The sequence below is a fragment of the Aquarana catesbeiana genome, linkage group LG08 (assembly GCF_042186555.1).
Source record: "Aquarana catesbeiana isolate 2022-GZ linkage group LG08, ASM4218655v1, whole genome shotgun sequence".
Taxonomy (NCBI): Eukaryota; Metazoa; Chordata; class Amphibia; order Anura; family Ranidae; genus Aquarana; species Aquarana catesbeiana.
This window is the reverse complement of record NC_133331.1, coordinates 100,174,621-100,199,702: the sequence shown is the minus strand read 5'-3', so window position 1 is coordinate 100,199,702 and position 25,082 is coordinate 100,174,621. Positions and strand designations below refer to the sequence as shown.

Genomic DNA, 25,082 nt, shown 5'->3' with positions numbered 1-25,082 from the left:
CGGCACCAAAGTGCAGCAAAACACCAAACCCAGATTGTTTGTCCAACGCCACCTTCGCCAGAAGCACCAAAAGCCCATCTGCTTCCCGTGCACGGCAGGAGGAGACGTTACCTGGTTCTCTTTTCACCACCGTGAGCCAGGCTGACTTGTTGGCCTCTCCAATGTAATTGGAGGCGGTACAGACATATTCCCCCGCGTCTGCTTCTGTCACATTGTACAGATTCAGCACCTCAGCACTGGAACTGTTTATTCCCGAGTGCTAAAAACAGGCAGGCAACATATGGGATTAAACATACAGAACAGTGATCTAGGAGAAAATGGTTTAAAACTACAACATAAATTTAGTCTTATGTACCAAATCTGAGCAATGTAGAAAGCTCAGCAACCCACCAAAATTTAGCTTTTCCTGACTGGATAAACATAACATAAAACCACAAAAACAACTGGTTTACATAATTTTTCCTTGTACAGTTTTAATTATTAGTCAGTCAACAATGACTGCAGCATGTCAGTTTTACAGACCCTCCGAAATGACCCCCTGCATAAAAGGTACAAAACAATCTGCTACTGAAACATTTTTGACTAGCATCATTTGACCCGACACTTAACTATGCTAAAGATATTGCAATCAGAAGAATATTTTGTATCGTGTAGAGTGGGTCAAATTGGAGGAGAGTCTGGCATTATGGGGATGATTTACTAAAACTAGAGTGCAAAATCTGGTGCAGCTGTGCATGGTAGCTAATCAACTTCTAAATTCAGCTTGTTCAGTTAAGCTTTCACAATGAAACCTGGAAGCTGATTGGTTTCTATACACAGCTGCACCAGATTTTGCACTTGCCAGTTTTAGTAAATCAACCCCCTATGTGTCTATATATTCTGGCCCAAGATTGACCTTGACTAGATGTGATCATCAACTAAGGGCTATCCTGGACATGCAGTAATTGAACTGAAGCTAGCCGCTGTTAAAACAATAGAAGGCTGGCCATAAATTATTCAATTTTCTTGTACAATTTTCTTTTAGATTTACTAAAACTAGGGTTGCACCGATACTGATATCAGTGCCGATACTAGGCATTTGCACGGGTATCGGTACTCGTGCAAATGCACCGATACCTTCTGGCTCAGTTCTTTCAGCTGTCAATGGGATTTCCCCTCCAACAGCTGAAATGTAAAGAAAAGAATGATGGCAATTATTGGTAGTTAAATTAAGGAGCAGGGTTGTCACGTCCTCAACCAATGAAATTTCATTAGTGCATCCCTAACTAAAATCATATAATGTGAGGTCAATCCCAAACACTTTTAATTTATATGAAATCAGGCAGGCCCTTGCACTACATGGTTGAAGGTAAATCTATAGGAAACCGAATAAGGAAATTGTATAATGTATGGCCAGCTTAATCAAAGCATTTAGGTGTTGCCACATTCAGCAATCCAGATATTTTGGAAATGATGTTAAACTTTGGGAATGTAGTGTTAAAAATTGGAAAATACTACTATAGATTCCCTCAGGAGTATGTTATCAGTTAGGAGGATTAACTTCTTGTTGTCAAATGCCTAATTTTTAAACACACTGAAAGCATTATTTTGCAGGTGAAGCAGTTGTCATGAAATCTTTCCTTTCAATTTTTGAACCTGGCAGGGCCGTAAAAGCTGCAAAAATCGGCAGATTTTTAAATCAGCACTCAGAACAATTTTTTTTTCTATACTTGGAACGACTGAACATGAACCAGTGGCCACCAACAAAAATATAAAGTAGCAAATACCCTAAAAGGCTAGACAAAGTCAGTTTTGTGGAAGACAGTGTTGTAGTCCTGCAGAGTGCCTCGGTGCTTCACGCTCTAGAAGCAGAGTCTAGCTTCTGTGATTAGCAAAGACTACTCCCACTTCTTTAGCTTTACTATTGATCATTCGCTATGGGGGGTTAGCCTCTTAAACCAACAGTGAGGCACAAAGAGCTGAGAAAGGGTGAGGCAAAGCCAGTGATCATGGAAGTGTCCATTAAAAATAACCTTAATTCTCAGGTGGCCATTAGAAACCCTCAGATTGGTGGGGGTTCTAGACAAGACCCTTAATGCTTTCATTTCTAGATCGCGGAGTATAGGAAGAATACTGCATGTAGGGTACACCTTTTATGAGCCACCTTGCTAACAGGGGAAAAAAAAAAAAAAACAGACAATACAAACAGGAAACATCACAGCCACAGCTCTGTAGCTTTACACACCATCATTTGTACAACCCTTACCCCAACATTTCATATTCCTGATATGTACCTGCTGTACCATGTACTTGTATGAAAAAGTATACTATTCTTTTTGCATTGCTTCCTTATGTGAAATGCTTGGTGTTCCTGCCAGTCCCTCTGCTTTCCCATTAAAAACTGACCACACTAGCCATGTGAGCACAGCATGATCAGTTTTCTGGCTGTGCTAGGAACTCGGCCTGCTCCCCTCCAATTAGACCTGTGCCTCCCCTACATAGCCATTATTCACTGTGGAGATCAGTGTGCTGCAGTTTCTCCTCCCCTAGCTTTCTGAGCACCTTAGAACAGAGAGCATGTGATCATTTATTAAAAAAAAAAAAAAAAATATTCATATTGTTTTATATGTGTACACAAATGTAGCCTTTCATTTCTTTTTTTAAATTGTATGGGTTGTTTTACAAGGTGAGGTTCACATATACTTTAAACTGTAATAATCTCTTGTTATATCATCATTGGTCATAATCACACAGAATTCTATAAACCTTATGACAAGGGATTGTAAATAGGGTTGTGTATGTTACCCAGAGCAACTAATCACCTTCAGATGTTCATTAAAAAAATAAATAAAATAATTGTATTTTCGATTAGTTAGTTCGGGGCATCACAGGCAGTTTGTACTGGAGTCTTAAACTGCTGCCTCAATAGACATACTTTAGCTATTCCAGCCATTCTTACCTTCAAAACATTCATGTATGGGATCCCATCCACCCCAAATCGGCTCCCATTCTTCTCTACAAATCGTACCCAGCGAATGTGGGGCTGTGCATCGCTATACACCTTGCACACAAATTCAGCATCCCCTCCAACATACGCGGTGGTATTTGCAGGGAGACCAGCTTGCAGTATGGGTCTGTGAGAGGAGCGCTCTGGTGGCAGAATAGAGAAACACAGTTGGTAGTCATTAAGGACACAAGTACAGAAATTCTTTAGTGAGCACATATTTTGACTTTAGTGCATTGTATACTTTAAATTTACATTTTTATATGACTAACACTTTTAAAGCTTGTTCATCCATATTTTGTTACCGCATTAAAAGAGATCTGTGCATTAACCACCAGGGGCTCTCAGCGGCTCAGTGCTATTACTTCATCTCTAACAACTCTCGACACATTATTAGTCACACGGGAAAGTCATTTTTTTTTCCCAATGAACCAACACACACATATTTGAATTGTGTGGAGGAGCAGTAAAGCACTATCACTGCATAGCAAAGCAGGAAGCAGAGCCAGTGTATACTATAAATTATACTCAGAAACAAAAGTTATTAAAGCGCTAGCACACATTGATAAAATTGTTTACATCAAACTGATCTCCTTTATTGCTTGTTTATCTAAAAACATTAAATAGTTTTTTTATATTACCTTTAATAACTAATTGCATTAATAAATCTATTTTAAATAATGTAGGTAACAAACTAGATACCAAGATGGAACAAACATGTTGACACTGTACACAAGATATTGTAATGACCAATAGTATAATTTATAAGATAATAGTGATCTATGATGAAAAGTAGTATTACAGTTTTTTAAAGGGGGGGGGGGGGGGAGTGAAATCCGTAATTATGTTAAACTTTTGCACATAAGCCGCAATTTAAAAAAAAAAAAAAAAAAAAAAAAAGTCCAGAAACACTTTGGCTCTCACTGACACACACCTGTTGTGGCATACTTCCAGACAACCTACAGACCTCTATAGGGACTACTGTTTTTCAAACAATGCACCAGGTAAGAGTGCATGGCATTAGATGTGTGGCCATGCGAGAGACCGATTTTCATGGCTCTTGATATAGCAGAGAGCTTTTAAAGCTGCACTTTTAAAATTATTAAAAAAAAAAAATGCATTTAAATAACAAGGCTTATGCTGGCCATACACTATACGAAAAATCGGCCAAATCCATTTTTGAAAAACGGACATTCAGCCATGAGAGCAAATGACAGTGCCATCGTGTAATGACCGAAAAATCGTTCAGTGGACATAAATGAATCCATTTTTTTGGTCGTTTTTTTACATATACCTAATGCAAACAGTTCGAACGGGAAACACATTAACCTTTCAATCTATCATTCGGCAGAAAATTTCCAAACTTGTCCTTCCTTTTTTTCGGCTCAAAAACGTCCCAAAGATTAATCGATTTTGTGCCCATTAACTGCCTGAAAAATGAACGGTCTAAATGACCGAATTTCGGCAGATTTTTCATATACTGTATGGCCAGCATTATACTTACCCTGTTTCCCCGAAAATAAGACCTAGCGTGATTGTCGGTGATGGCTGCAATATAAACCCTACCCCCCCAAATAAGCCCTACCCTGAAAATAAGACCTACAAGGACTTTAACTAGGGTTTATTTGGGGGGTAGGGCTTATATTGCAGCCATCACCAACAATCACGCTAGGTCTTATTTTCAGGGAAACAGGGTACCTATGTGAACTTACTCTTCTTGGGTCCCCTGCCAGTGCTCATCCTCTCTGGTGAGTGCCCCCATAGAAAGCCACATGCAGGTTCACTCCTGAGCCTCACTGTCTGCGTCTATGGACACAGAAGGCGGGACTCGGCCCTGCCCCCGAAGTCACTAGCTTTGATTGCCAGCAACAGGAGCCAATGGCTCCTGCTGCCTCAGGAAAAGCTGTGAGACAAGGAAGCAATGGGAGAGAAGGGCTGCAGACAGGCACAGCACTGGATTGAATGAGGTCTCAGGTAAGTAAAAGGAGGGGGCAATTTTGATGCCCAACTATTTTTTACCTTAAAGTGGATGTAAACACAATGTCATCCTTTCTAAACTACTGCCATAGGGGTTATCTATAAGGATATACATGCCTCCTGCATGTATCTTTACCTGTCAAATGTCTCCCCTCTGTCTGTTATGAGACCCGAAAAACTGCATATTCTGTGGGTGGGTCTGTTGTCTGGAGCTCGGTGGGTGGAGTCGTGATGTCAGTAGACTCCCCGCCCACCTCTACACTCCCCTTGTCAATATGCATTTTCTCCTGTGTATTTCTTATACTGAACTTCTGCTATGATCTCTAACATCCAGTGAAAAGACAGGAAAGTAACCACATGACTTCAGCATGCCAAATCATGCTGAGGTGTGGAACAGCCAATCCTTGCAGAGCTGCTGAAGAAAGGAGTGGGGGAGGGAATTAAAAAATAATGCATGTCTTAGGCTAGTGCACAAGATATGTAAATCACCTGTCACTCACAGCAAGGGGGAGGATTTGACAAAGTTTTTCTCTGTTTGTCAAGTTTTATCTCACTAAACAATAAAAGGATTGCTCAGAGCTGGATTAACTCTTTGTGGCAAGACTGGGCTCAAATGATAGGAAATCATATACTCTACATTATAACATACAAAAAAAAAAAAAAAAAATGGGTTTACATCCACTTTAATGCAAAGAATGCATTAAGGAAAAATATGTTTAGGCTTTACAACCACTTTAAATGTATTTTTAATTGCAACTAGTGTAGGTACCCAACTCTGAATTGATATCAGCCTCCTCCCACACAGCAACTCTCAGACTAAGAACAGAATAGACACTAGGGGACAGACAATCAGGAAGAGAATGTAGAGTGAACTGACAGATGAGTTCTTCAGCGTGCTGCTGCTCTTTCACCATCTAATCAAAGGCTGGTGAAGAGAGGGACCTGGCTGTATTGCTTAACTGCAACAAAAAAAAAATATTGGGTGACAAACCTAACTGTGCATTCTGTAGGGCAGTGTAAATCTCAGGACTACGAAAAGAATGGAAGCCAAACAAATCCTTTTGGTAGGTATAACAGGAATTGAATTCAGCTTTAAAATACGTTGGTATAAATTTTTCTTATAAGAAAGCATTAACTTTTATACTCATTTACATGCGAGAACACAAAAAGTATTATTGATTGGCTTAATTCTGTAACTACGAGAATATTAGAGAATGGCCAAAAACCACAAAAAGGACAATTTCACAAACTAAAATCCCCAAAAAGGAGGAATTCTCATGAGTACTGGCAGAGTCTACAAAAACAGCAGTCTCCTCTATGAGGAAGCCACTGTGAAACTTGGGACTAGCTATTGCTTTGCCCTAGAAAATTATTCAGAACATCTAGGCTGGTACCCATAGCCCCCAAATGCAATGTTATTCAAAAAAAATAAATAAAAAGCCACAGACCCATTGCTAAAAGCAGCAGGCCCACCTTTGTCACAGTTAGTGCCCCAATTTCATAACCATTGGAATAATATTAGAATACAACTTTTCTGTTTAGCGCTATACATATATCCAGACAGTTTTGTAACACCTTAGTGCAATGATTTCAATGGACTGCATTTAGGTTTCGTAAAGGTCACACATTCGCTCTACAAATCGTATATATTCTGAGTTATACATGTTATAAAATAAATAAGGGAAGAGACGCCAAGGAGCAAGGGGGTGGGGGGGGGGGGTGGGGGAGAATAACTCAAGTCTGTAAACCCGTTAAGCTCCTGGCACTGGTCCCTGCAGCAAAGTCAGTGCCAAGCTAGAAGGGAGGGAGATGTGTATTTGTAAGTAATGGGGAGGGAGAAGGGAAAAAGCTCAAGCTTCAAAAGATACCGCCAGGAGGAGGACAATAGAAGACATGCTAGTTTATACTGGACACAAAAAATGAAGGGAGCATGGATTCCAGTCGTCATCTCTAGCTATTTCTGGATGCCAACATTTGTGGGTCACCTGTAAGCGGGAATGTTCCCTTTAACCCCTGTGCTTCTAGAACCTAGTTTGCCCTAGTATAAAGGCAGAAAGGGTAAATACTATGCATATAGAAGTGTCTGCTAAATTTTCTAAAGAACTACAGAAAGTGTCAACTTACTATGCATTTGCAGTCAGGCCAATAAATAAAAACTTGTGGACAGGAAAGTGCAAAGTTGATAAGATGCCAAGCGTTGCCAAGTTTTCTACAGTCTCCTGCCAAATTCATTTGATAACCAGCCTTTACTGGACTGATATCATTGTCCATTACATTGTAGCACAACTTATAAACTGCTTAATTTTTTCGTTCAGCTATTCTATTACTCTTAGAACATACCCAGCAGGCAGAGTTTAAATCAGGTTGCCCCAACTACAACGGCGGTCTTCCAAGAGTAACTTCGTTTTCATCTGTCCTTTTTCAATTCTTATTGCACAGTCAAAACCCTAACATATGACCCTTATTTTTGTTCGTAATAATCTATACTTTGGCAGATATTTTTGGAGTTACTGTATTTATTGGCGTATAACACGCGCTTTTTCACCATGAAAATTGGGTGCAAATACTGTGTGCGTGTTATATGCCAATATTTCAATTTTAGCTGCCTCGGAGGGGACAGGGAGGGGGGCGGGATGAGCGCCATCAGATTAAATATTGTGAGAATCTCCTGCTTACTTGGCGGCCTCTGTAATAGGAAGCTGTTGCATTGAAGGTAATGGTGAGGCTGCTGCATTGATGGCAATGGTGAGGTTTTTTCCTGAAACTTCCCTCTTAAAATTAATGTGCGTGTTATACACCTGTGCGTGTTATACGCCCATAAATACGGGTAATTTAAATGGAATAAGAACAATAAGCAGTAACTAGTCTCAACAAATCAGAAACCAGACCGATTACAGGATATTAAAAAAACTTTTCTTTAACCACACAGTTGACAATAAAAAAAAGGCAATTAGGATTAGGTTTGATTTTTTCCAGTACAGATAATAGAAATCTAACATCTGATTAGCTAAATGTTTCTGTAGTTATAAAAAAACATTGTCCTTGTTTTATTTATCCATGTTGCCTTTTATTTTCTCTTTTCCTTAAATTAGAATTTTCGTTTTTCTTATTGCCAATATCAAAGCGTATGATCACTAATGGCCTTCCAACCTTTTCTGAGAGGAAGGTGTTAAAAGTTCTGAATGCATTCATTCTCTGGGAGCGTCTTACACACACATACCATGTTCCAATAAATTGTTTCACAAACAGACGTCCAGAGAGCAGCCTCATGTAAAGCTAGCACACCTCCCTGGAACAAAGGCGGCTTTCATGCAGGTTGCTCTCCCTGGCACTCTGCGGGGAATTGGTACGCTGACGTAATGCTGGCAGCCACTCCATAAGCACCAACCTTGTTTTACTTGCAGTAAAGTTATTAAAAAGCAGGCAGAGGGGAGAAAGAAAGAAAAACTTGAAGTGATCACTCTGCACTCTCACTGCTGTGCAAGGCTGATTTGTGTGTTTAAAAGATACATTCATCAACCTGTTTTTCATCTGAAGTCACAAGAAAAAAAGAGTCACTCTTACAATATACAGCCAATCCATCATGTCTGGCACTGGTGACTAAGGCCAGAGAACAAATAGTGCATAGTATGGAACAGCTGAGTTTCTCCAACATAGACTTACGAAAAGCTAGATTTAACTATTGAGCAATGTTATATGTCCCAGTACTGCAGAGCTGAGATACAGTTTTATGGGGTCCATTTATAAATATTTTCACCCAAAATTCTGACAACTGTCATCCAACATTTTCAAATTTATTGGATTCAGTGTGAATCCAAGATTAACGTTGTGAGAATCTAAATAGACCCATATATGCATTTTGAATGTAATGCTAGTAGCAGAGTGTTACAGCCAACATTAACTACGCCACCACCCCTATAAGATGCATTACTTAATGAATGTAAGCAGCAAGAAGACCTGAAAGTGTGTTTGTTTAAAAGTGCAGAAATTAGCACTACCAATAGTGTACCTGAGTTAACGTAGCTTCTGGCTCTGTAATGATGTAACTGCAGCCAACTTAAAATTATGTCATCATATTTGCAGTAATGAAATATTTACATGCACAGCGTCCCAGACTGTTCGTCTGGAGTCTCTGGCATGTGCTGTAAGTGCTGATATCCTAGAAACTATATATGGGCCGGCAAGAGCCTCTGGGAACTGGCTTCACTTAAACAGCATAGACCATTTGAGCCGTTACATGCTCTTCATTTACTCTGTAGTAGTGTACAGTTATTAGTAAGGCCAGTAAATAATGCCTGCCGTTTTATTGGGCTCAGGAATCTCTTCTGCCTTACAAGAAACCAAGGGCTGGGAGCTATGCAACATAGGGCTATTCAATATTTCTGTGTTAGTCTCGCAGTGATGGAAAGGAAGTCTTTTACTCAAATCCGAAAGTGCATAGGAGTTCACTTATAAAGTATGTTGACCGCCTCCTGTTTTTGGTAAAGCTTTCATCTGAATATACAGTAATCAACAGAAGTAGCTACTGAGCCTTACAAAATTATTTGGTGCAGAAGAAGCACATTGAGAAAATCTGAAATTTAAACAAGTCCTTGTTGCTTAGATTTTCTTTCAAAATAGATAGTTTTGGGAACCAAGCAGCAAAACATTTGTATGAGAATACAAAAGATAGGGAGTGATGTTCCTGAAAGTCAAATGGATTGTAATTATAAGCTCATTTGTTCAGCCATTTTTCGCCACTGCTAAGACACAGGTTCAATTGAACCAACGCAGTTACACAAGCCAATCTGCAAACTGCTGAAGTTTTAAGAAAGAAAATTGCCAGGAAGAAGTGGTAGACATCCAGCTGCAAAGTACAAACAATACATTTCTAACAAAAAGAGGGGGCTAAAAGGGTTGAGTGAAGGGCGAGTTAAACAATCCCACTGGGACCGTTTCCCTGTCTACAGAAAGACTTGCAATATAATTTGAGGATGGTGGCAGATGGACAGCTGCACAACCTCCTACAACACTATCAAGGCTACGTCCATTAACCCAGCCCAGACTATTTCAGGGTTCTTTCCTGCACAAGCTCTCAGTAAAACTATTCCATTAACCCTCTGCTAAGTGAAGTCTCACTATGGTCATGTCATTAGTGGCAGACAACACAATGATTTTACTTCCTTGGACATTCTTTGCTGCATACTGACATTGTTTTGTCAAACATGAAAGCAGGCGCATTCAGGATAGGAGTTGCTTCATTAAATGAATGAGGTTCAAACAGGAGCTGGACAAAATAACCCAGAATTCAAAAGACAGTCAAATCCAGGAGCCAGCATGACCTTGTATGGAAGAAAGACTGCATGTGTTCAATAACTTCTGCCAATAGGATTATTGAAGGTTAGGTGCCAGCACTGACCAATGAAGAGATGCTAACCTGGCCAACAATGCACAGCTGAATAGACTGATTACAAAATCCAGGAGTATGGGGAGACCATTCGATTAGTCCAGAAACTAGTATTTCCAACACTTAGACTTATAGCCTAAAATGTCTAAGCTTAGTTTTCATAGAAAAAAAAACCATGTGGCTTATAGCCAATAGCTCCAATCATTCTAGAAAAATTGATCATCCTATTGTTTTATCAATATGTTATTTTAAAGTATAGGATTATTGAAACAGCCCGTAACAATATGACATGTGTTTGGTCAGTTGCAAAGCAAACAAAATCCCTTGTTGTGATAAGCATTAAAGCTTAGTATTGTTTTTTCTATAGAGGAAAAGTGGGTAAACCAATAATTTATTGCCATCATTCAATAATGCAAGGGCCATCATTGCTTGGGACATTAGATATTTAAAGCTTACATATTATTGGACAAATTATTGCAGCATTGTAATCATTAAGACACTATTAATTGTGTTTAATAAATGCAAGTTGGCCTGGTAGCAGCCTCTTGCAGTCCCTGCACAGCAGGGCTGGAGTGTGCGCGCTGACAGGATTGGAAAAATATGTAGAATCACAGTTAAGTTAATCACTGTACTGCTTATCCTTAATTGTCCACGGACTAGGGCAGGTCCAGGACCATTTTGGCTCGGGGGAATCGGTTTAAATTATGATGGCCATCAGACTGAGGGCATCTAGAGGCAGAAAAAGTAAAAGTAAAGGGGGAAACCTCTGTATCGATGTTGTATGTGGCCATTTTATCTTTAGGGGCTATTCATTTTTATCTTGTTATTTTTCTAATGAAATTCTGCTTTAAACTTTTCATATGTCTGTGTAGAAATAAACATTAACCACTAATTTTTCCAGGTTTTTATTGACTCTTAAAATGCCATAGAATTTGCAAAGAACAGAAGGAACAAAACAAAAAAAAAGTGTTTAGACCCAACATGTGAATACATTTTGAGGTCTGCAAATTTTTAATCCCCACCAAAACAAGATATACATCTTTTGTGGTTGCAGGAAATGGCTGACTGCTGTAAAACCTTTCTAGAAACATTTTTTTTCTTGTCCTTTGGCACTGATCAAGACACACTGTCAACCAAGTGTGCTTTTCATCCATTCCTTTTAACAAACAGTCTTAATGTGTGCCCACTCACCTGAATTTATCCATGCCAGAGAGTGCTTGGAAAGTCCTGCCTAATGCTGCCTAGTTTGGAATCTATGCGCCTTTTCATTTTTTCTTCAAACTTTTTTTTTTTTTTTTTAGGGAAGCTCACTTTGTCGAAAAAAAAAAAAAAAAAAAAAAAAGAAGACTGATTTCTGCACATGATTCCTGCATAATTGGAACCTTACAGCTCCCCCACAAGCCTCTTTCTGCCTCCTGTGGGAGCAGCCACGGTGTTATTACAAGTCTTATTTTCTTGCTTTTTCTTCGCTCGCCGAGCTTAGAGTTTCAGAGCTCAGCAGCAGGATTTCATTTCCTTTGCCCTAGCAGCACATCGGGCAAGGGGGCCAGCAAGGGAAATCATACTAGGCCAGGCTGGGACAACACCAAAAACGGCCACATTGACCCAGGCAGCCTCGTGCGCTTTCATGGAGCACTTAACAGCTCTGATCCGTGATTCTGCAAGTCGTACTTCACGCAATTAATAGGATGATCATAGTGAACTTTAAGCTTGTTTACTACTCCGAATCCAGTGCTTGTACCTAAATCAGTATCCTGTTACTTTCCCTACATCGCATCTTAATACCAGGCAAAAGCAAAGAGATTATATACAAAGTCGAATAGTGTAAACAGTAAATGTTATTATGGCGAGGAAGACATATAAAAGATATTACAAATGTTATAAAATGTGATCACCTACCCGAAAGATCTACTGATTATATTCAGCTACAGTATATAAATTAAATGAAAAAGAACATGCAAAAAATTGTGCAAACACGCGAATATCGTTAAAGTCTATGGGACTCGAACGTGAAAAATCTAAAGTGCTAATTTTAAAGGCTAATATGCAAGTTATTGTCATAAAAAGTGTTTGGGGACCCGGGTTCTACCCCAGGGGACATGTATCAATGCAAAAAAAAAAAAAAAAAGTTTTAAAAACTGCCGTTTTTTTCGGGAGCAGTGATTTTAATAATGCTTAAAGTGAAACAATAAAAGTGAAATATTCCTTTAAATATCGTGCCTGGGGGGTGACTATAGTATTCCTGCAAAGTGGCAGTCCCTGCACAAAATGACATTTCTAAAGGAATAAAAGTCATTTAAAACTGCCTGCAGCTGTAATGTAATGTGGTGCCCCCAGGCCCTATATACTCTGAACAGCAGCAGTATACAGGCGGTTCCCGGGTTACAAACAAGATAGGCACTGCAGGTTTGTTCTTAAGTTGAATCTGTTTGTAATTTGGAACAGGTACATTTTGTAAGTGTAGCTCCAGCCAAAAAAATCTATTTTTAAGCTTTTTGGATAACATAGGGAAGGGTTATCATCACCCCTGTAACATTTGTTTTGCTGTCTGTGCCCCTGTTCAGAAGATTTCACCTCGGTTTCTGTCCCAATGACAATTGGATTTAGAAAATATGGGGTTATTGGGGAAACGAGGATTGGTGATAAAGCATCAGTGGAGACACCTTTTTCCCATATTAATTCTTACAGAAGAGAATTTCCCTTCTAGGGGTAGATTTCATCTCACTTCCTGTTGTTTCCCTCCGTTTCTAAGTAGGAGTCGTTTGTAAGTCGGATGTTTGAAAATAGGGGACCGCCTGTATATACTATACGGCCTGCCCTATACACTCTGTGGAAAATTGGGCCTTAGGTGTTGGTGGTACCAGAACACTGTAAGCCCTCAGTTACTCTTGGCGGGCGCAGGAGCAGGCCCTGCTGTGAAATATTAGATCAAAAATTGTAACTACACGCCCCTGCAAACAGGGGCAGAAAAATTGGGCCTTAGGCACTGGTGGTGGTGTCCTGAACCGAAAATATTCCTAGAAGCTATCATCATGAAGATTGAGGAGGAATAGGATAGTCAATCAGCATATGCAGTCTTCAAGGGATCCCACATCCATAGAAAAATGAAAAATCAATCGGTTACATCAGCATCAGGTTCTTGGTAGCTGGTGATCCAAGACTGATTCATTTTTATGAACGTGAGCCGATCAACAGAGTCTGTGGACAGGCGCACTCTGATCGGTTACAAAGCTTCCAGCAGCACTGAATGTGTGTTCAGAAAGAACGCTGGATGCAGGACAGGCCAGTGGCTCAATTGTATATTGAGCAAGCTCTGGCCAGTGGTCCATCCTCAAGACCTAGTAACCCAGCGGATGTTCTGGTGGAAAGGTCTCCAAGTCTGATCTTGCCCCTAGATATTCCTGCACCATGAAATTCAGACGCTGGCGATGGTTGCTGGAACCAATCAGACCTTGGCGCTGAGGACTGAATAATTGTCTGAAGGCATCGGTCAGCCGTCCACCTTCTCCACCGCTCTTTCTGTGACTGAACGAAGCCTCAGCAACACGTTGTCCAGCACTAGGAAATTGTAACCTCCCAGGCTTTGGAAATGCATTGCACAAACCTTTCTGCAAGGCCTCCCGAAGATGTTTCATCCTCTGCTCCCTCTGCAAAGGCTGGATAAGTTCTGGAACCTTACATTTGTAACATGGATCAAGAAGGGTTGCCAGCCAGTAATGATCCCTCTCCTTGATACCACGAATCCTAGGGTCCTTTTGCAGGCTTTGCAAGATCAGGGAGGCCATGCAGTGTAAGTTTGCAGAGGCATTCGATCCTGAGTCCTCTGGGTCACTAAGGATCATATGATCCTCAACCACCTCCTCCCAGCCACGTACAACTCCCTGGGTTTCTGGGGACTGCAAACAATCCCTTGAAAACTGCTGCTGATGCTGAGTGTTATCCTCCACCTCCATGCTGACATAATGCTCTTCTTCCTGTATGATTGGCGGGCCTGCAGGAATACTAGTATCTGGATAAAGGGGGCCTTGAGAGGTAAGGAAGTCCTCCTCTTCCTCCCGCTGTTCTGCCTCAAGTGCCCTGTCCATTATTCCATGAAGTGTGTGCGCCAACAGGAAGACAAGAGGGACAGTATCTCCGATGCATGCACTGTCACTGTTCACCATCCTCGTGGCCTCCTCAAATGGTGACAGGACATTGCATGCATCCTTGATCAGTAGCCACTGGCGTGGCAAAAAAAGCCAAGCTCCCCTGACCCTGTCCTGGTGCCATACTCACACAGGTACTCATTGATGGCCCTCTGCTGCATGTGCAGCATTGCCAATGTTGAGTTCCACCTGGTGGGCATGTCACAAATCAAGCGCTTCTTGGGCAGGTTGCATTCTCTTTGAATGTCAGCCAGCCGAGCACTGGCATTATATATGACCACAGACTTTCCTGGCCTGCCTCAGGAGATCCTGAAAGCCAGGGTACCTGCTCAAGAACCGCTGCACCACCCAATTCTGGACGTGAGTCAAACAGGGAACATGGGTCAAGTGTCCCTGTCGGAGGGTGGAGGAGGTTGGTGCCATTGTCGCATACAACCATTCCTGGCTGAAGCTGGTGTGGCGTCAACCACCTTTGAGCCTGCCCCTGCAGAGCTGACCGAATCTCAACCCCAGTGTGGCTCCTGTCCCCTAAGCAGACCAACTCAAGCACTGCATGGCATCTTTTTTGCCTGAGTGCTTGCGTAGCCACTTGAACACCTATGGAGCACCGCTGGTTTAGAGGAGAAATCTGCAGAGGAAGAGGCCATAGAGGAAGAGGCCATAGAGGAAGAGGAAGAGGGGGTGGAGGAGAGAGCTGTGGCAGAATCACCACTAGCATTTTGGAGGTGTGGTGGCGGAACAAGCTCCAACAGTAATGAACCCTGTCCTGCATTCTTCCCATCTGCCAGCAGTTACCCAGTGCGCCGTGAAAGAAAGGTAACGCCCCTGCCCATGCCTGCTGGACCATGAGTCAGCAGTAATATGCACCTTACTGCTGACCGCCCTGTCCAACGAGGCCAAGACACAAGCTGGAATGGCCTTCCGTGAAAAGATATGGTGTTTGGGAACCTGCCACTGAGGTACCGCACATCCCACAAATTCACGAAAGGGGGCAGAGTCTACCAGCTGAAAAGGCAGCAGTTGCAGTGCTAGCAATTTGGCCAAGCTAGCATTCAGATGCTGAGCATGTGAATGGCTGGGACCAAATTTCTTTTGATGGTTTAGCAACTGGGGTAAAGAAATTTGCCTGCTAAAATCCGATGTTGGTGTACCGCTAGCAGATTGGCCGCAAGTACTTGGGACACCTATTTCTATACCTTCATTCCTCTCAGTGCAGGTTTCTGAGAGGAGTGGAGGTATAGTGGGGTTGGAGATCCCAGCTGATGAGGAGCAAGGAGAGGTCCGCCTTGTTCTTTGATGTGGTCTTTTAAGTGCTGTTGCAAATGGACTGCATGGGAGGTCGCCATATGACTGGTCAAGCATGTGGTGCCCAAGCGGCTGCTGTTTTGGCCACGCTTGATAAGCTTCAGACATATGTTGCAAACAGCAACGGTGCGATCTGCTGCACACGTGTCAAAAAAAGCCCACACCAAAGAACTTTTCAAAATATGTGGGGAGTCAGCAGCGCCTTGCACTGCTTAGCTCTTTGGTGTGATGCAATAACGTGGCTGCCCTTAAGCTGCCCCCTGGAGGGCATCCTGCCTTGTTGGAGATGTGTCTCCTCCGCCTCTCTTCTATCAGGCACCCAAGTAGAGCGAGTGACCTCATCATCCCCTCCCTCATCACTTGAGCAAACTTGGCAGTATGCTACAGCTCAGGGAACATGACTGCCAGTTTCTTGACCTCCTTGGGCACCCCCTCTCTCTAGGCTCACGTTACTCCCTTCCTCAACCTGGGTACCATCATCGGAGCCTTCAAATCGCTATGCAGCCTCCTGCAGCATGTATCCGACACTGTGGTCGAATAGTTCGGGGGACTCCTCCGTGCATGATGGTGGGGTCTTCCACATGTTGTGGCTCAACACGGTCAGCTGCCAAAAAAAAGGACAAGCGTGCCCCGCGGCCACGTGCTGAGGATGCACCGTGTCCACAACCAGCACTGTCGACTGTAGACACAGAGCCTGCTTGCCCTCCTTTAGTGGCCTGTGAGTGTCTGCCTCTCCTTGGTGGCCTTCCGGACATGCTGTAAATTTTGTTTAGCAAAACCACACTACACTGTATTGTGTACTATGTACACCACCAGAAAAGTAGTAGCAAGTGCACTAGGGTGTACACTAACAGAAATGTAATAACTGTAGGTGTACTGTATTATGTACACCACTAGAAAAGTGGCAGCAACTGCACTAGGGGTGCACAGTACAGAGTACACCAACAGAAGTGTAACAACAACTATGGGTGTATGGTACAGTGTACACCACCAGAAAAGTAGTCGAAACTGCACTAGGGGTGCACGGTACTGTGTACACCAACAGAGGTGTAATAACTATGGGTGTACTGTGTACACAACCAGAAAAGTAGTAGCAAATGCACTATGGGTGCACAGTACTGAGTACACCGCCTGAAGTATATTAGAAAAAGTACATCAGGAGCGGCCTGCAGTCAGATACAGCTAAACTGTGAGATACAAGATACTCTGTATATATATTAAATACACTGCAGCTAACTGAATAACCTGCTCATCTAAATGACCCTCTCTCTCCGTCCACGGCAACAACACACTACACGAGGCCGACGTGCAGGCAGCCTTATATTGTGTGGGGCGTGGACTTAGTCCCCCTGAGCCATGATTGGCAAAAGGCACCCTGCCTTTGGCCAATTATGGCTTTCTTAGCGGAGGACGCTGGGATTGGCCAAAGCATGCAGGTCATGGTGCATGCTTTGGCCAATCATCATACAGCAATGCACTGCGCTCCCGCAGTGCATTATGGGCTGTTATGCGCCACTCAAATTTGGCACAAACGGCCCATAATGTTCGGTTCTCCATGAACGGGCGAACAGCCAATGTTCGAGTCAAACTCATGTTCGACCTGAACAGAAAGCTCATCCCTATTGTTCAGTGGTATTGGGCTGTAGGGTGGCCAATTGTAGTAAAAATACTACTACTATGGTGTTAGCCATGTGTACAAAATTATTATCCCATCGGATCACAATACATATATTTGGAAAGTTTTTTTAAGCAAATAACAGTGCTAATGACACAGATTACATGCACAGATATATTTTAAATAGAAACATAAAGAAGAACTCCACTAAGCACTATTACTATGGTCACATTATACCATAATCATTTTAGAAAGGAAACAACCCTTATGAAACCTTATGGTGTCTCCAGTAAGGATGAGCTCAGACGTGTTCTCAAGTCCACGTGCCCGCCAGGAACCTGACACTCTGCAGCGCTAATCACAGGCAGTGAGACGTTTCCCGATCTACGGCACACAGATCGCGAAATGTCTCACTACCTGTGATTAGGACTGGAGGATCAGCTTCCTGGAGGGCGCGGGCTAGAGGACTTGGGAACACACCTGAGCTCATCCATAGTCCCCAGCCTCTACTTATGTACATGTAGAGAAATTTGAATTGCCATTAATTTATACAGCCGATTTTATAGTTATCCAATGAGGAGCTTTCTCCGCATTGCCCAATATGAGCTGTAAATTCCACTTGCGTGATAGAGTAGGTGGTCACTTGCTTATTTCTGTTTTAAATACTGGATAGGTACCAACTTACATACAACCCCAATTTCAAAAAAGTTGGGGATGCTATGTAAAATCTACATAAAAAAGCAGAATGCAAGGATTTACAAATTTCATAAACCCATGTTTTATTCACAATAGAACAAAGCAAATGTACCAGTGTAAATTCTCATTTACACTGAGAAAATAGCTTGTAAAGGAAAACATTTTATATAATAAACATGTCATATTTACCTGCTCTGTGCAATGGATTTGCATAGAGCAGACCCAATCCTTCTCTTCTCAGTTCCCCCACTGGTGCTCTGGGCATCTTCCCCTTGCCAAGTGCCCCCTTGGCAAGCCGCTTGCTGTGGGGGAACTGGTGCATGCTCCTTCCCGAGCCAGGTCTGTGTGCCCATAAGACACAGAGTGCAGCTCAGCCCCCCCTCATTGGGTGTGATTGACAGCAGTAGGAGCCAATAACTCCTGCATCTCAAACAGTCAGGAGGGAGAGACCCAGGAGAGCCTCAAGCACATAGCTGGATCAGGATTAGGTATTGGGGGGCTGGGGGCGCCGCTGCACACTGAAGGTTTTACATCATAGAATGCATTAAAGGTAACAAAACCTTTAGCCTTTACAACCACTTTAACAAAAAAAATATTATTTTGAAGTGGATGGCAGCAACACATCTCAAAGACATTGTTTATCACAGTGTACCAACCTCTTAACATTCGGCAAACATCTGGGAACTGAGACCACCAGTTGCTGGAGTTTGGGGGGGGATGTTGCCCCATTCTTGCCTGATAAAGGATTCTAACTACTCAACAGTTCTAGATCTTTTTTGTTATACATTTCATTTCAGGAAGCGCCAAATATTTTCAATTTGGTGAAAGGTCTGGACTGCAGGCAGGCCAGTTGAGCACCCAGACTCTTCAACTACAAAGCCATGCTGTTGTCATAGAAGCAGTATGTGGTATAGTTTCGTCCTGCTGGAATATGCAAGGCCTTTCCTGAAAAAGGAGGTAATCTAGATGGGAGCATATGCTACTCTAAAACCTGGCCATATCTTTCAGCATTGATGGTGCCTTTCTAGATGTGCAAGTTGCCCATTCCATAAGCGCTAATGCACCCTATACCATCAGGGATGCAGGCTTTAAAACCTAGCACTGATAACAACCCGGAAGGTCCCTCTCCTCTTCAGTCCAGAGGATGCAGCACCCATGGTTGCCAATAAGGTGGTCAAAATTTTGATTCATCTGACAACAGAACAGTATTCTACTTTATAACAGACTGTTTTAAATGATCTTTGACCCGGAGAAGATGGCGTTTCTGGATCATGTTCAGCTATGGCTTCTTCTTTGCATGACAGAGCTTTAATTTGCATTTTTGGATGGCACACAAACTGTGTTCAAAGAGTGGTTTTTGAAAGTATTCCTGCGCCCATGCAGTGATGCCCATCACAAAATCATGCCTGTTTTTAATGCAATGCCGTCTGAAATTTTAGATGCAGCTTTTCACAGATTGGTGAACCTCTAGAGACCCATTGTTACTTTTGTGACACTGACTCCCCAAGATTCTCTTTTTATACTCAATCATTGTTACTGACCTGTTGCCAATTAAACTAATTAGTTGCAAAATGGTCTTCCAGCTCTTCCTTGCTAGCACCACTTTGCCAGCTTTTTGTTGCCCTATCCAAACAATAAGACACATTGCTGCCATCAGTTTCAAAAGTACCTAATTTTTTTATCTTAAAATAGTCTATTTTCTCAGTTTAAACATTTGACATGTTTTCTTTTTTGTTTTTGAGAATAAAATATGGGTTTATTAAATCTGCAAATCATTGCATTCCATTTTTATGTAGATTTTAACAGCATCCCAACATTTTTGGAATCGGGGTTGTACTATCTGATATGCCATTAGATTGATGAAAAAAGTTAAATTAGCAATCTTTGCTAATAAGTTAGGAATTCCTACTTACCAGACCAGAATAAGTATATACTATCCATGTATCTGACACTTTCGACAGGATAAAACCTTTTTTTTCTTTTTTGAGCAGCAGAAGTCACAGAGCAAGGGATGCCGCCAGCTCCTGGGACTCTGCACAGTCATGTCTCAACTTCCAACCCATCTAACAAAACTTGATGTATGTCAACAACCTCTCCCCTGCCTGCCAGACAGACAAGTTGGGGCAGGAGAGCAAACACAGATTTCTAGATCTAGTATTCTTAATTTTTTTTTACCGGAACCCCTGTCCTGCAGATGTTTACTTCCTTAAAATTCAAATCTGCAGAGCATCGCAGGTCAGCAGCATACCGCTTTCTTGTACAATATCAGGTCTTCAGTGTGTATCCTGTCCCTTATTGTTTGCATTCAACTCAGGAAAGGTTTAACATAAGCTTCTCAAGTTGGCAAAAGTACCATAGCAGTACACCTGGCTTATCCATTATCATACTCCGTGGAAGATCATAATAAATCATGCTGACTGGTTCTGCCCCTGTTTTTCTGCCCTGCTTGTATTAAACACACAGCCCTTATCAGAGTCTATTGAAAACAACCCAGGACACACAATGCTGGCACTCAAGACTTCTGTTCAAGGTGAAGTGTACAGTTTCCTACACTAAACCTTGTTTCTGATACCACCTTGTCTCATAAGTGAACAACTGATTCTTGCAACACATTTTTATTTAACTCATTCATATAGCACTGACAAATTCTGGTGAAAATAGGGAGGGGTGTTTATGGCTATATTAAACTATTTTTACAGCTTCTGGACATTTAACAAAAGATCCCTACTTTTTATTTGCATGGAGGATTTCCTTAGGGACCAACTCCATCCAAAACTGACATTTTAGTGATGAATGTCAAAGGGTTGAGTCACCCCTTGGCTTTTGTTGATCACGGACACTAATGGCAACATTCCCACGCTGTAGTCAGTATGTTCGCCTTGTAACAAAAAGGTGACAATTTCCAGTAGTTATTTTGCATCAAGCAGTAACAAAGATTAACCAATCATTCACCTTTCATTCTTCTAGCACACTAAACTGCTTAAAGTCAAATAGTGGTCATAGGTAAGTGCACAGTGTTAAAGGTACTACACAGGCCTATAAGAGGACACAGTTTGGCAAGAAGTCTGAAGCCATAGATTGCATAATGATGAATGCAAAATTTAACTTCTATGAAAGCCAGATCGTTTCTTTACCTTAAAAAAAAGTGTAATGTCTGCCAAAAGACCATTTAACTTTATACAAAGCAAGCCTTTGTGGAAAAGAGAGCGCTGCTGAAATTAACTAATTTACAGCATAAGATATGGCATGGCAGGGCCCAGTTTGGCAGGAAGGAGAACCTATTCCTGGAGACTTGTTTGGAATTTTCCTCCTCGGCTCCTGGCCGCCCTCTGTGAAAGTTTGTCAGGTTTGAAGGTTGGGAAGTCAAAGAAGAAACTGGTAATGAAGTATCCTGACATAAGCACTTGGCTCAGGGTTACAGGACACTGGCCCAGTTTGGCAGGGCCTCAGCACATTTCCACTTATGGCATCAACAAGCTGTTTGGAGGCATGTGAATGCCCTCCTACCCTGAATTAGGATACCAGGTTTTTGTGCTTTATGGCTGCTTGACAAAAAGCCATTTGTCTTTAATATTGCTCTGTCAGTGGCTGAAAGCAAACAGCACCCTTGTACAATTCATTCAAAGCTAGGTTTCAAAAATATTGCTAGCAGATGGATGGAGGCTCCCCAAACTGGCTCTCCTGTGTCCTGTTTCATGTGGAAGCTACTGTTCATCTTTGGGTAGGAAATGTCACTCCAACATCCAATAAATCACTGCAGAGCAATATTTTAATAGGGTTGGCTATCCATCAAAGATTTACATTAAAAAAAAAAAAAAGTGCTATTTTCTTTAAAGTAAATACAGACTTCAACAAGACATTCAGTTTGCTGTAATTTCAAACAACAGCCACCTTTTTTTCCCCCATAAGATACTTGCTGGCAGGTGGTAGTGCCCATTTAGTGGCAACACTCCCCTGGTGATGTTAGTGGGTGAGATCTGTGCCCTTTTATTACCAGCTGTGAAAAGGGCCAGAGTCAGGAGGGAGCATAGAGACAGCTCACCCCTGACCAACATAATGTAGGTCTGTGATCTGTGCAAGAGTGAGAGCTTCTATGGGACAGGAGGCTTGAGTTGGGGTTCCATGTTAGGGGGGCTCACAAGGGAGAAAAACAGGAAAGGAAATCAGCAACCCCTGCCCTACATCCTGTAGGTCTGGAGCGTGAAGGCTTCCAGGGCCTGTGCTTGCCAGTAGAACTCAAGGAATGACCACAATAGAGGACCTCATCATAGAGTGCCTGGAAAAGTGGCTGTTCAATAACATGCATTACTGAAGCTATTGTACTATGTACTGTAAAGATTAAGGAATTGTGGTGTTAAGCGCTGTACAGAGAAAGACATGCCATTATGCCAGAGAGTCATGCACATTTTTCTACAGTAAAAGCATTTTGAGTAGACATTCTTTACTCTGGAAACAGGGATATACTAGATAGAACTACTGTGTAAAGGGTCGGCCTCAAGCCTGGAGTGTTAGTGACACAATCTTGCGGAGTCTCTCCAAAAGACGGTTATGTGCATATCCTATCTCATGAAGAAGCCGGACCTGGGCCAGCTTGGCAAAAACAGCAGTCCAATCCAGGTCCCTTATATACTATTTTCACTTCCTGTCTACGTGGACTTGCTCGAGTGTCAGCTGCACATCATTGCTTTAGGATCAGTGGTAACAATGGGCCATACCTGTGCAATCTGTTTGGGCATAGCCGCCTGTAGTCTCCACTAGAGGCACGTGTTACCGGGTGACAACACAGGAGCACAACTGGGAAACAGCTAATCACCCCATTACAGAAAGTGCCTGAACAAGGCCCTTTTCTAATAGGTACCATTTTTAAAAAAAAATAAAGCTACAAAGCTTTAAGAGCAACGATTGAAATTACATTAATATTGTCTTGACTGTTTAACATTAGATGTGGATCATTTTATACGAGGATAGCCATTCCTAATACAGTTTTTCGTCTTGCACCTAGCAAGCGCCCCAATTTTGCTCCATGGGGTTTGTTTCCACATGGTAGAGACCGTCCACAACTATTATAGGGGTGGATTTTACTAATTAGAATGTGCACCTTGCAAAGTACAGTTGCACACTGCAAGTGCAGTTGCTCTAGAGCGTAGTATACAAGCAGAAGCTCTGCTGACTTCCATCATCCAATCATGTGCATTGTGCAAGCAAAAATGCGGTTTTAACTTTTCCATGCACGTGATTGGGTATTCTTTGCAAAGTGAAGGTTTACCTCATTTACTAATCTCTGGAGCAGCTGCACTTGCAGAGTTCGACTGCATATGAAGTGCGCAGTCTATTTGCCTTTACTAAATCAACCCCACACTCCTTAAAATTACATTGTTGGTATTTTTTTTAACCTACGTTTTGATCTACTTCTATATGCAAACACTCAATGTCTTTTACAAATGCTACTTAAATGTTCTTCCCACCTGCGCCACGGGTATCCACTTGAGTTTGCACTTGAATGATATACACATTGTTCCATTGTCTTGAAACTTTATTATTGAAATAGAAATTACATTAATATGGCACAGCTTGTATGAGATTTTAGTGATTGTTCCTAGTACAAAAGGGAAATTACAGTAGACCATAGGAACTAAATTCTATATTTTTTTCTTCAATTTTGATGAAATACAAAATTTCCCAACCTTTCAAACTAAAAGCTGCTCCTTTTGAAAATGCTTGGTGCTTGGCTGTTGCTCCCAATTGAGGTTGAAGCTTTCAAGGTCAGTGACATTTCAAACTATTGAAGCAATGGGGTTACCATGACAGCCAAGCAACTAGCTAGAAGTCAACAAAGATAGCCTCCAAATTTCTCTTATGACAGATTTCCTTTATCTGCAAATTTTAAGCATTCTGAAATAACCAGATAGTAAACAAGAAATCGATATAACCTTAGCGTCAGGAAGAGGAATTTTTCAGGAAGATAGAAAATTTAATGGGCGATTGGTTCAGAAAAATAATATTTGGAAGATAAACTGGTTAGGGTAGGGGGAAAAAAAAAAAAAATCAAAGCCTCAGTGAACCTCAAAAAACAGGCTCTTCCTGGATTTTATGTCACATCTATTGAAAGCTTTGCCTCTATATCAGACAATATACTGTACATGCACAGGTCCTTCTGTAAAACACTGGGTACCAGATGAAGGTGTGCATCTTACCTATGACATCAAGACTGTAAGTATGGTTGATTGACCCATGTTCATTTTCCACAATGCAAGTATATATGCCTTTATCAGATGGGACAACGCTTTCCATGATCAGACTCCAGTGTTGGTTACGGACCTAGGAAAAAAAAAAAAAAACATATGTAAAAATAAACAAAAAAGGGTAAATTTGCCATTTGTTCAAAACTGACATGTCCCATTTTCTATGTAAAGAAAACAGGAGTTTTTATTTAAGCAAGGCATATGAAACCAGAAAATTGTACCTCTTAATTTGAATGATTTTTCCCATTTTTGTTTTGTTTGTTTTTTTAATATTGCATTTACAGTAAGAAAGGGATACAGGGCAAAAAGATAGAGACCTAAAAGAGCACTGTAGATACTCATTGCATGCTACATCATGTGTAGTCAGCCAGACTATTCCAAAATGAAAAAAGATCACTAAAGACCAAGCCTATTTCTGACATTTGTTGTTTACAAGTTAAAATCAGTTTTTTTGTTAGAAAATTACTTAGAACCCCCAAACATTATATAATATTTTTTTTTGCAAAGACCCTAGAGAATAAAATGGAGACCATTGCAATATTTTATGTCACACCGTATTTGCGCAGCGGTCTTACAAACGCTTTTTTCTTTGGAAAAAATACACCGTTTCAATTAAAAAAAAAATAAAATAAGAGAAAACAGTAAAGTTGGCCCAACTTTTTTGTATAATGTGAAAAATGAGGTTATGTATTGATCCCCAACATGACATGCTTTTTTTTTTATTTTTACATTG

At 41.5% G+C, this 25,082-nt stretch overlaps 1 protein-coding gene across 5 annotated transcripts in view; it reads right to left on the bottom strand.

Moving 5' to 3' along the window:
* FGFR2 (fibroblast growth factor receptor 2) overlaps positions 1-25,082 on the bottom strand; it is a 134,149-nt gene that overhangs the window by 35,177 nt on the left and 73,890 nt on the right. For 3 of the 5 annotated variants that reach the window (XM_073596228.1, XM_073596230.1, XM_073596232.1), the window contains 3 exons: positions 24,302-24,425; positions 2,939-3,129; positions 112-259 (listed from right to left, as the gene is read on the bottom strand). In XM_073596228.1, the coding sequence (XP_073452329.1) occupies positions 112-259; positions 2,939-3,129; positions 24,302-24,425 (463 nt within the window). The remainder of the gene's footprint in view (positions 1-111; positions 260-2,938; positions 3,130-24,301; positions 24,426-25,082) is intronic. The other 2 variants (XM_073596229.1, XM_073596231.1) reach the window with 1 other exon arrangement.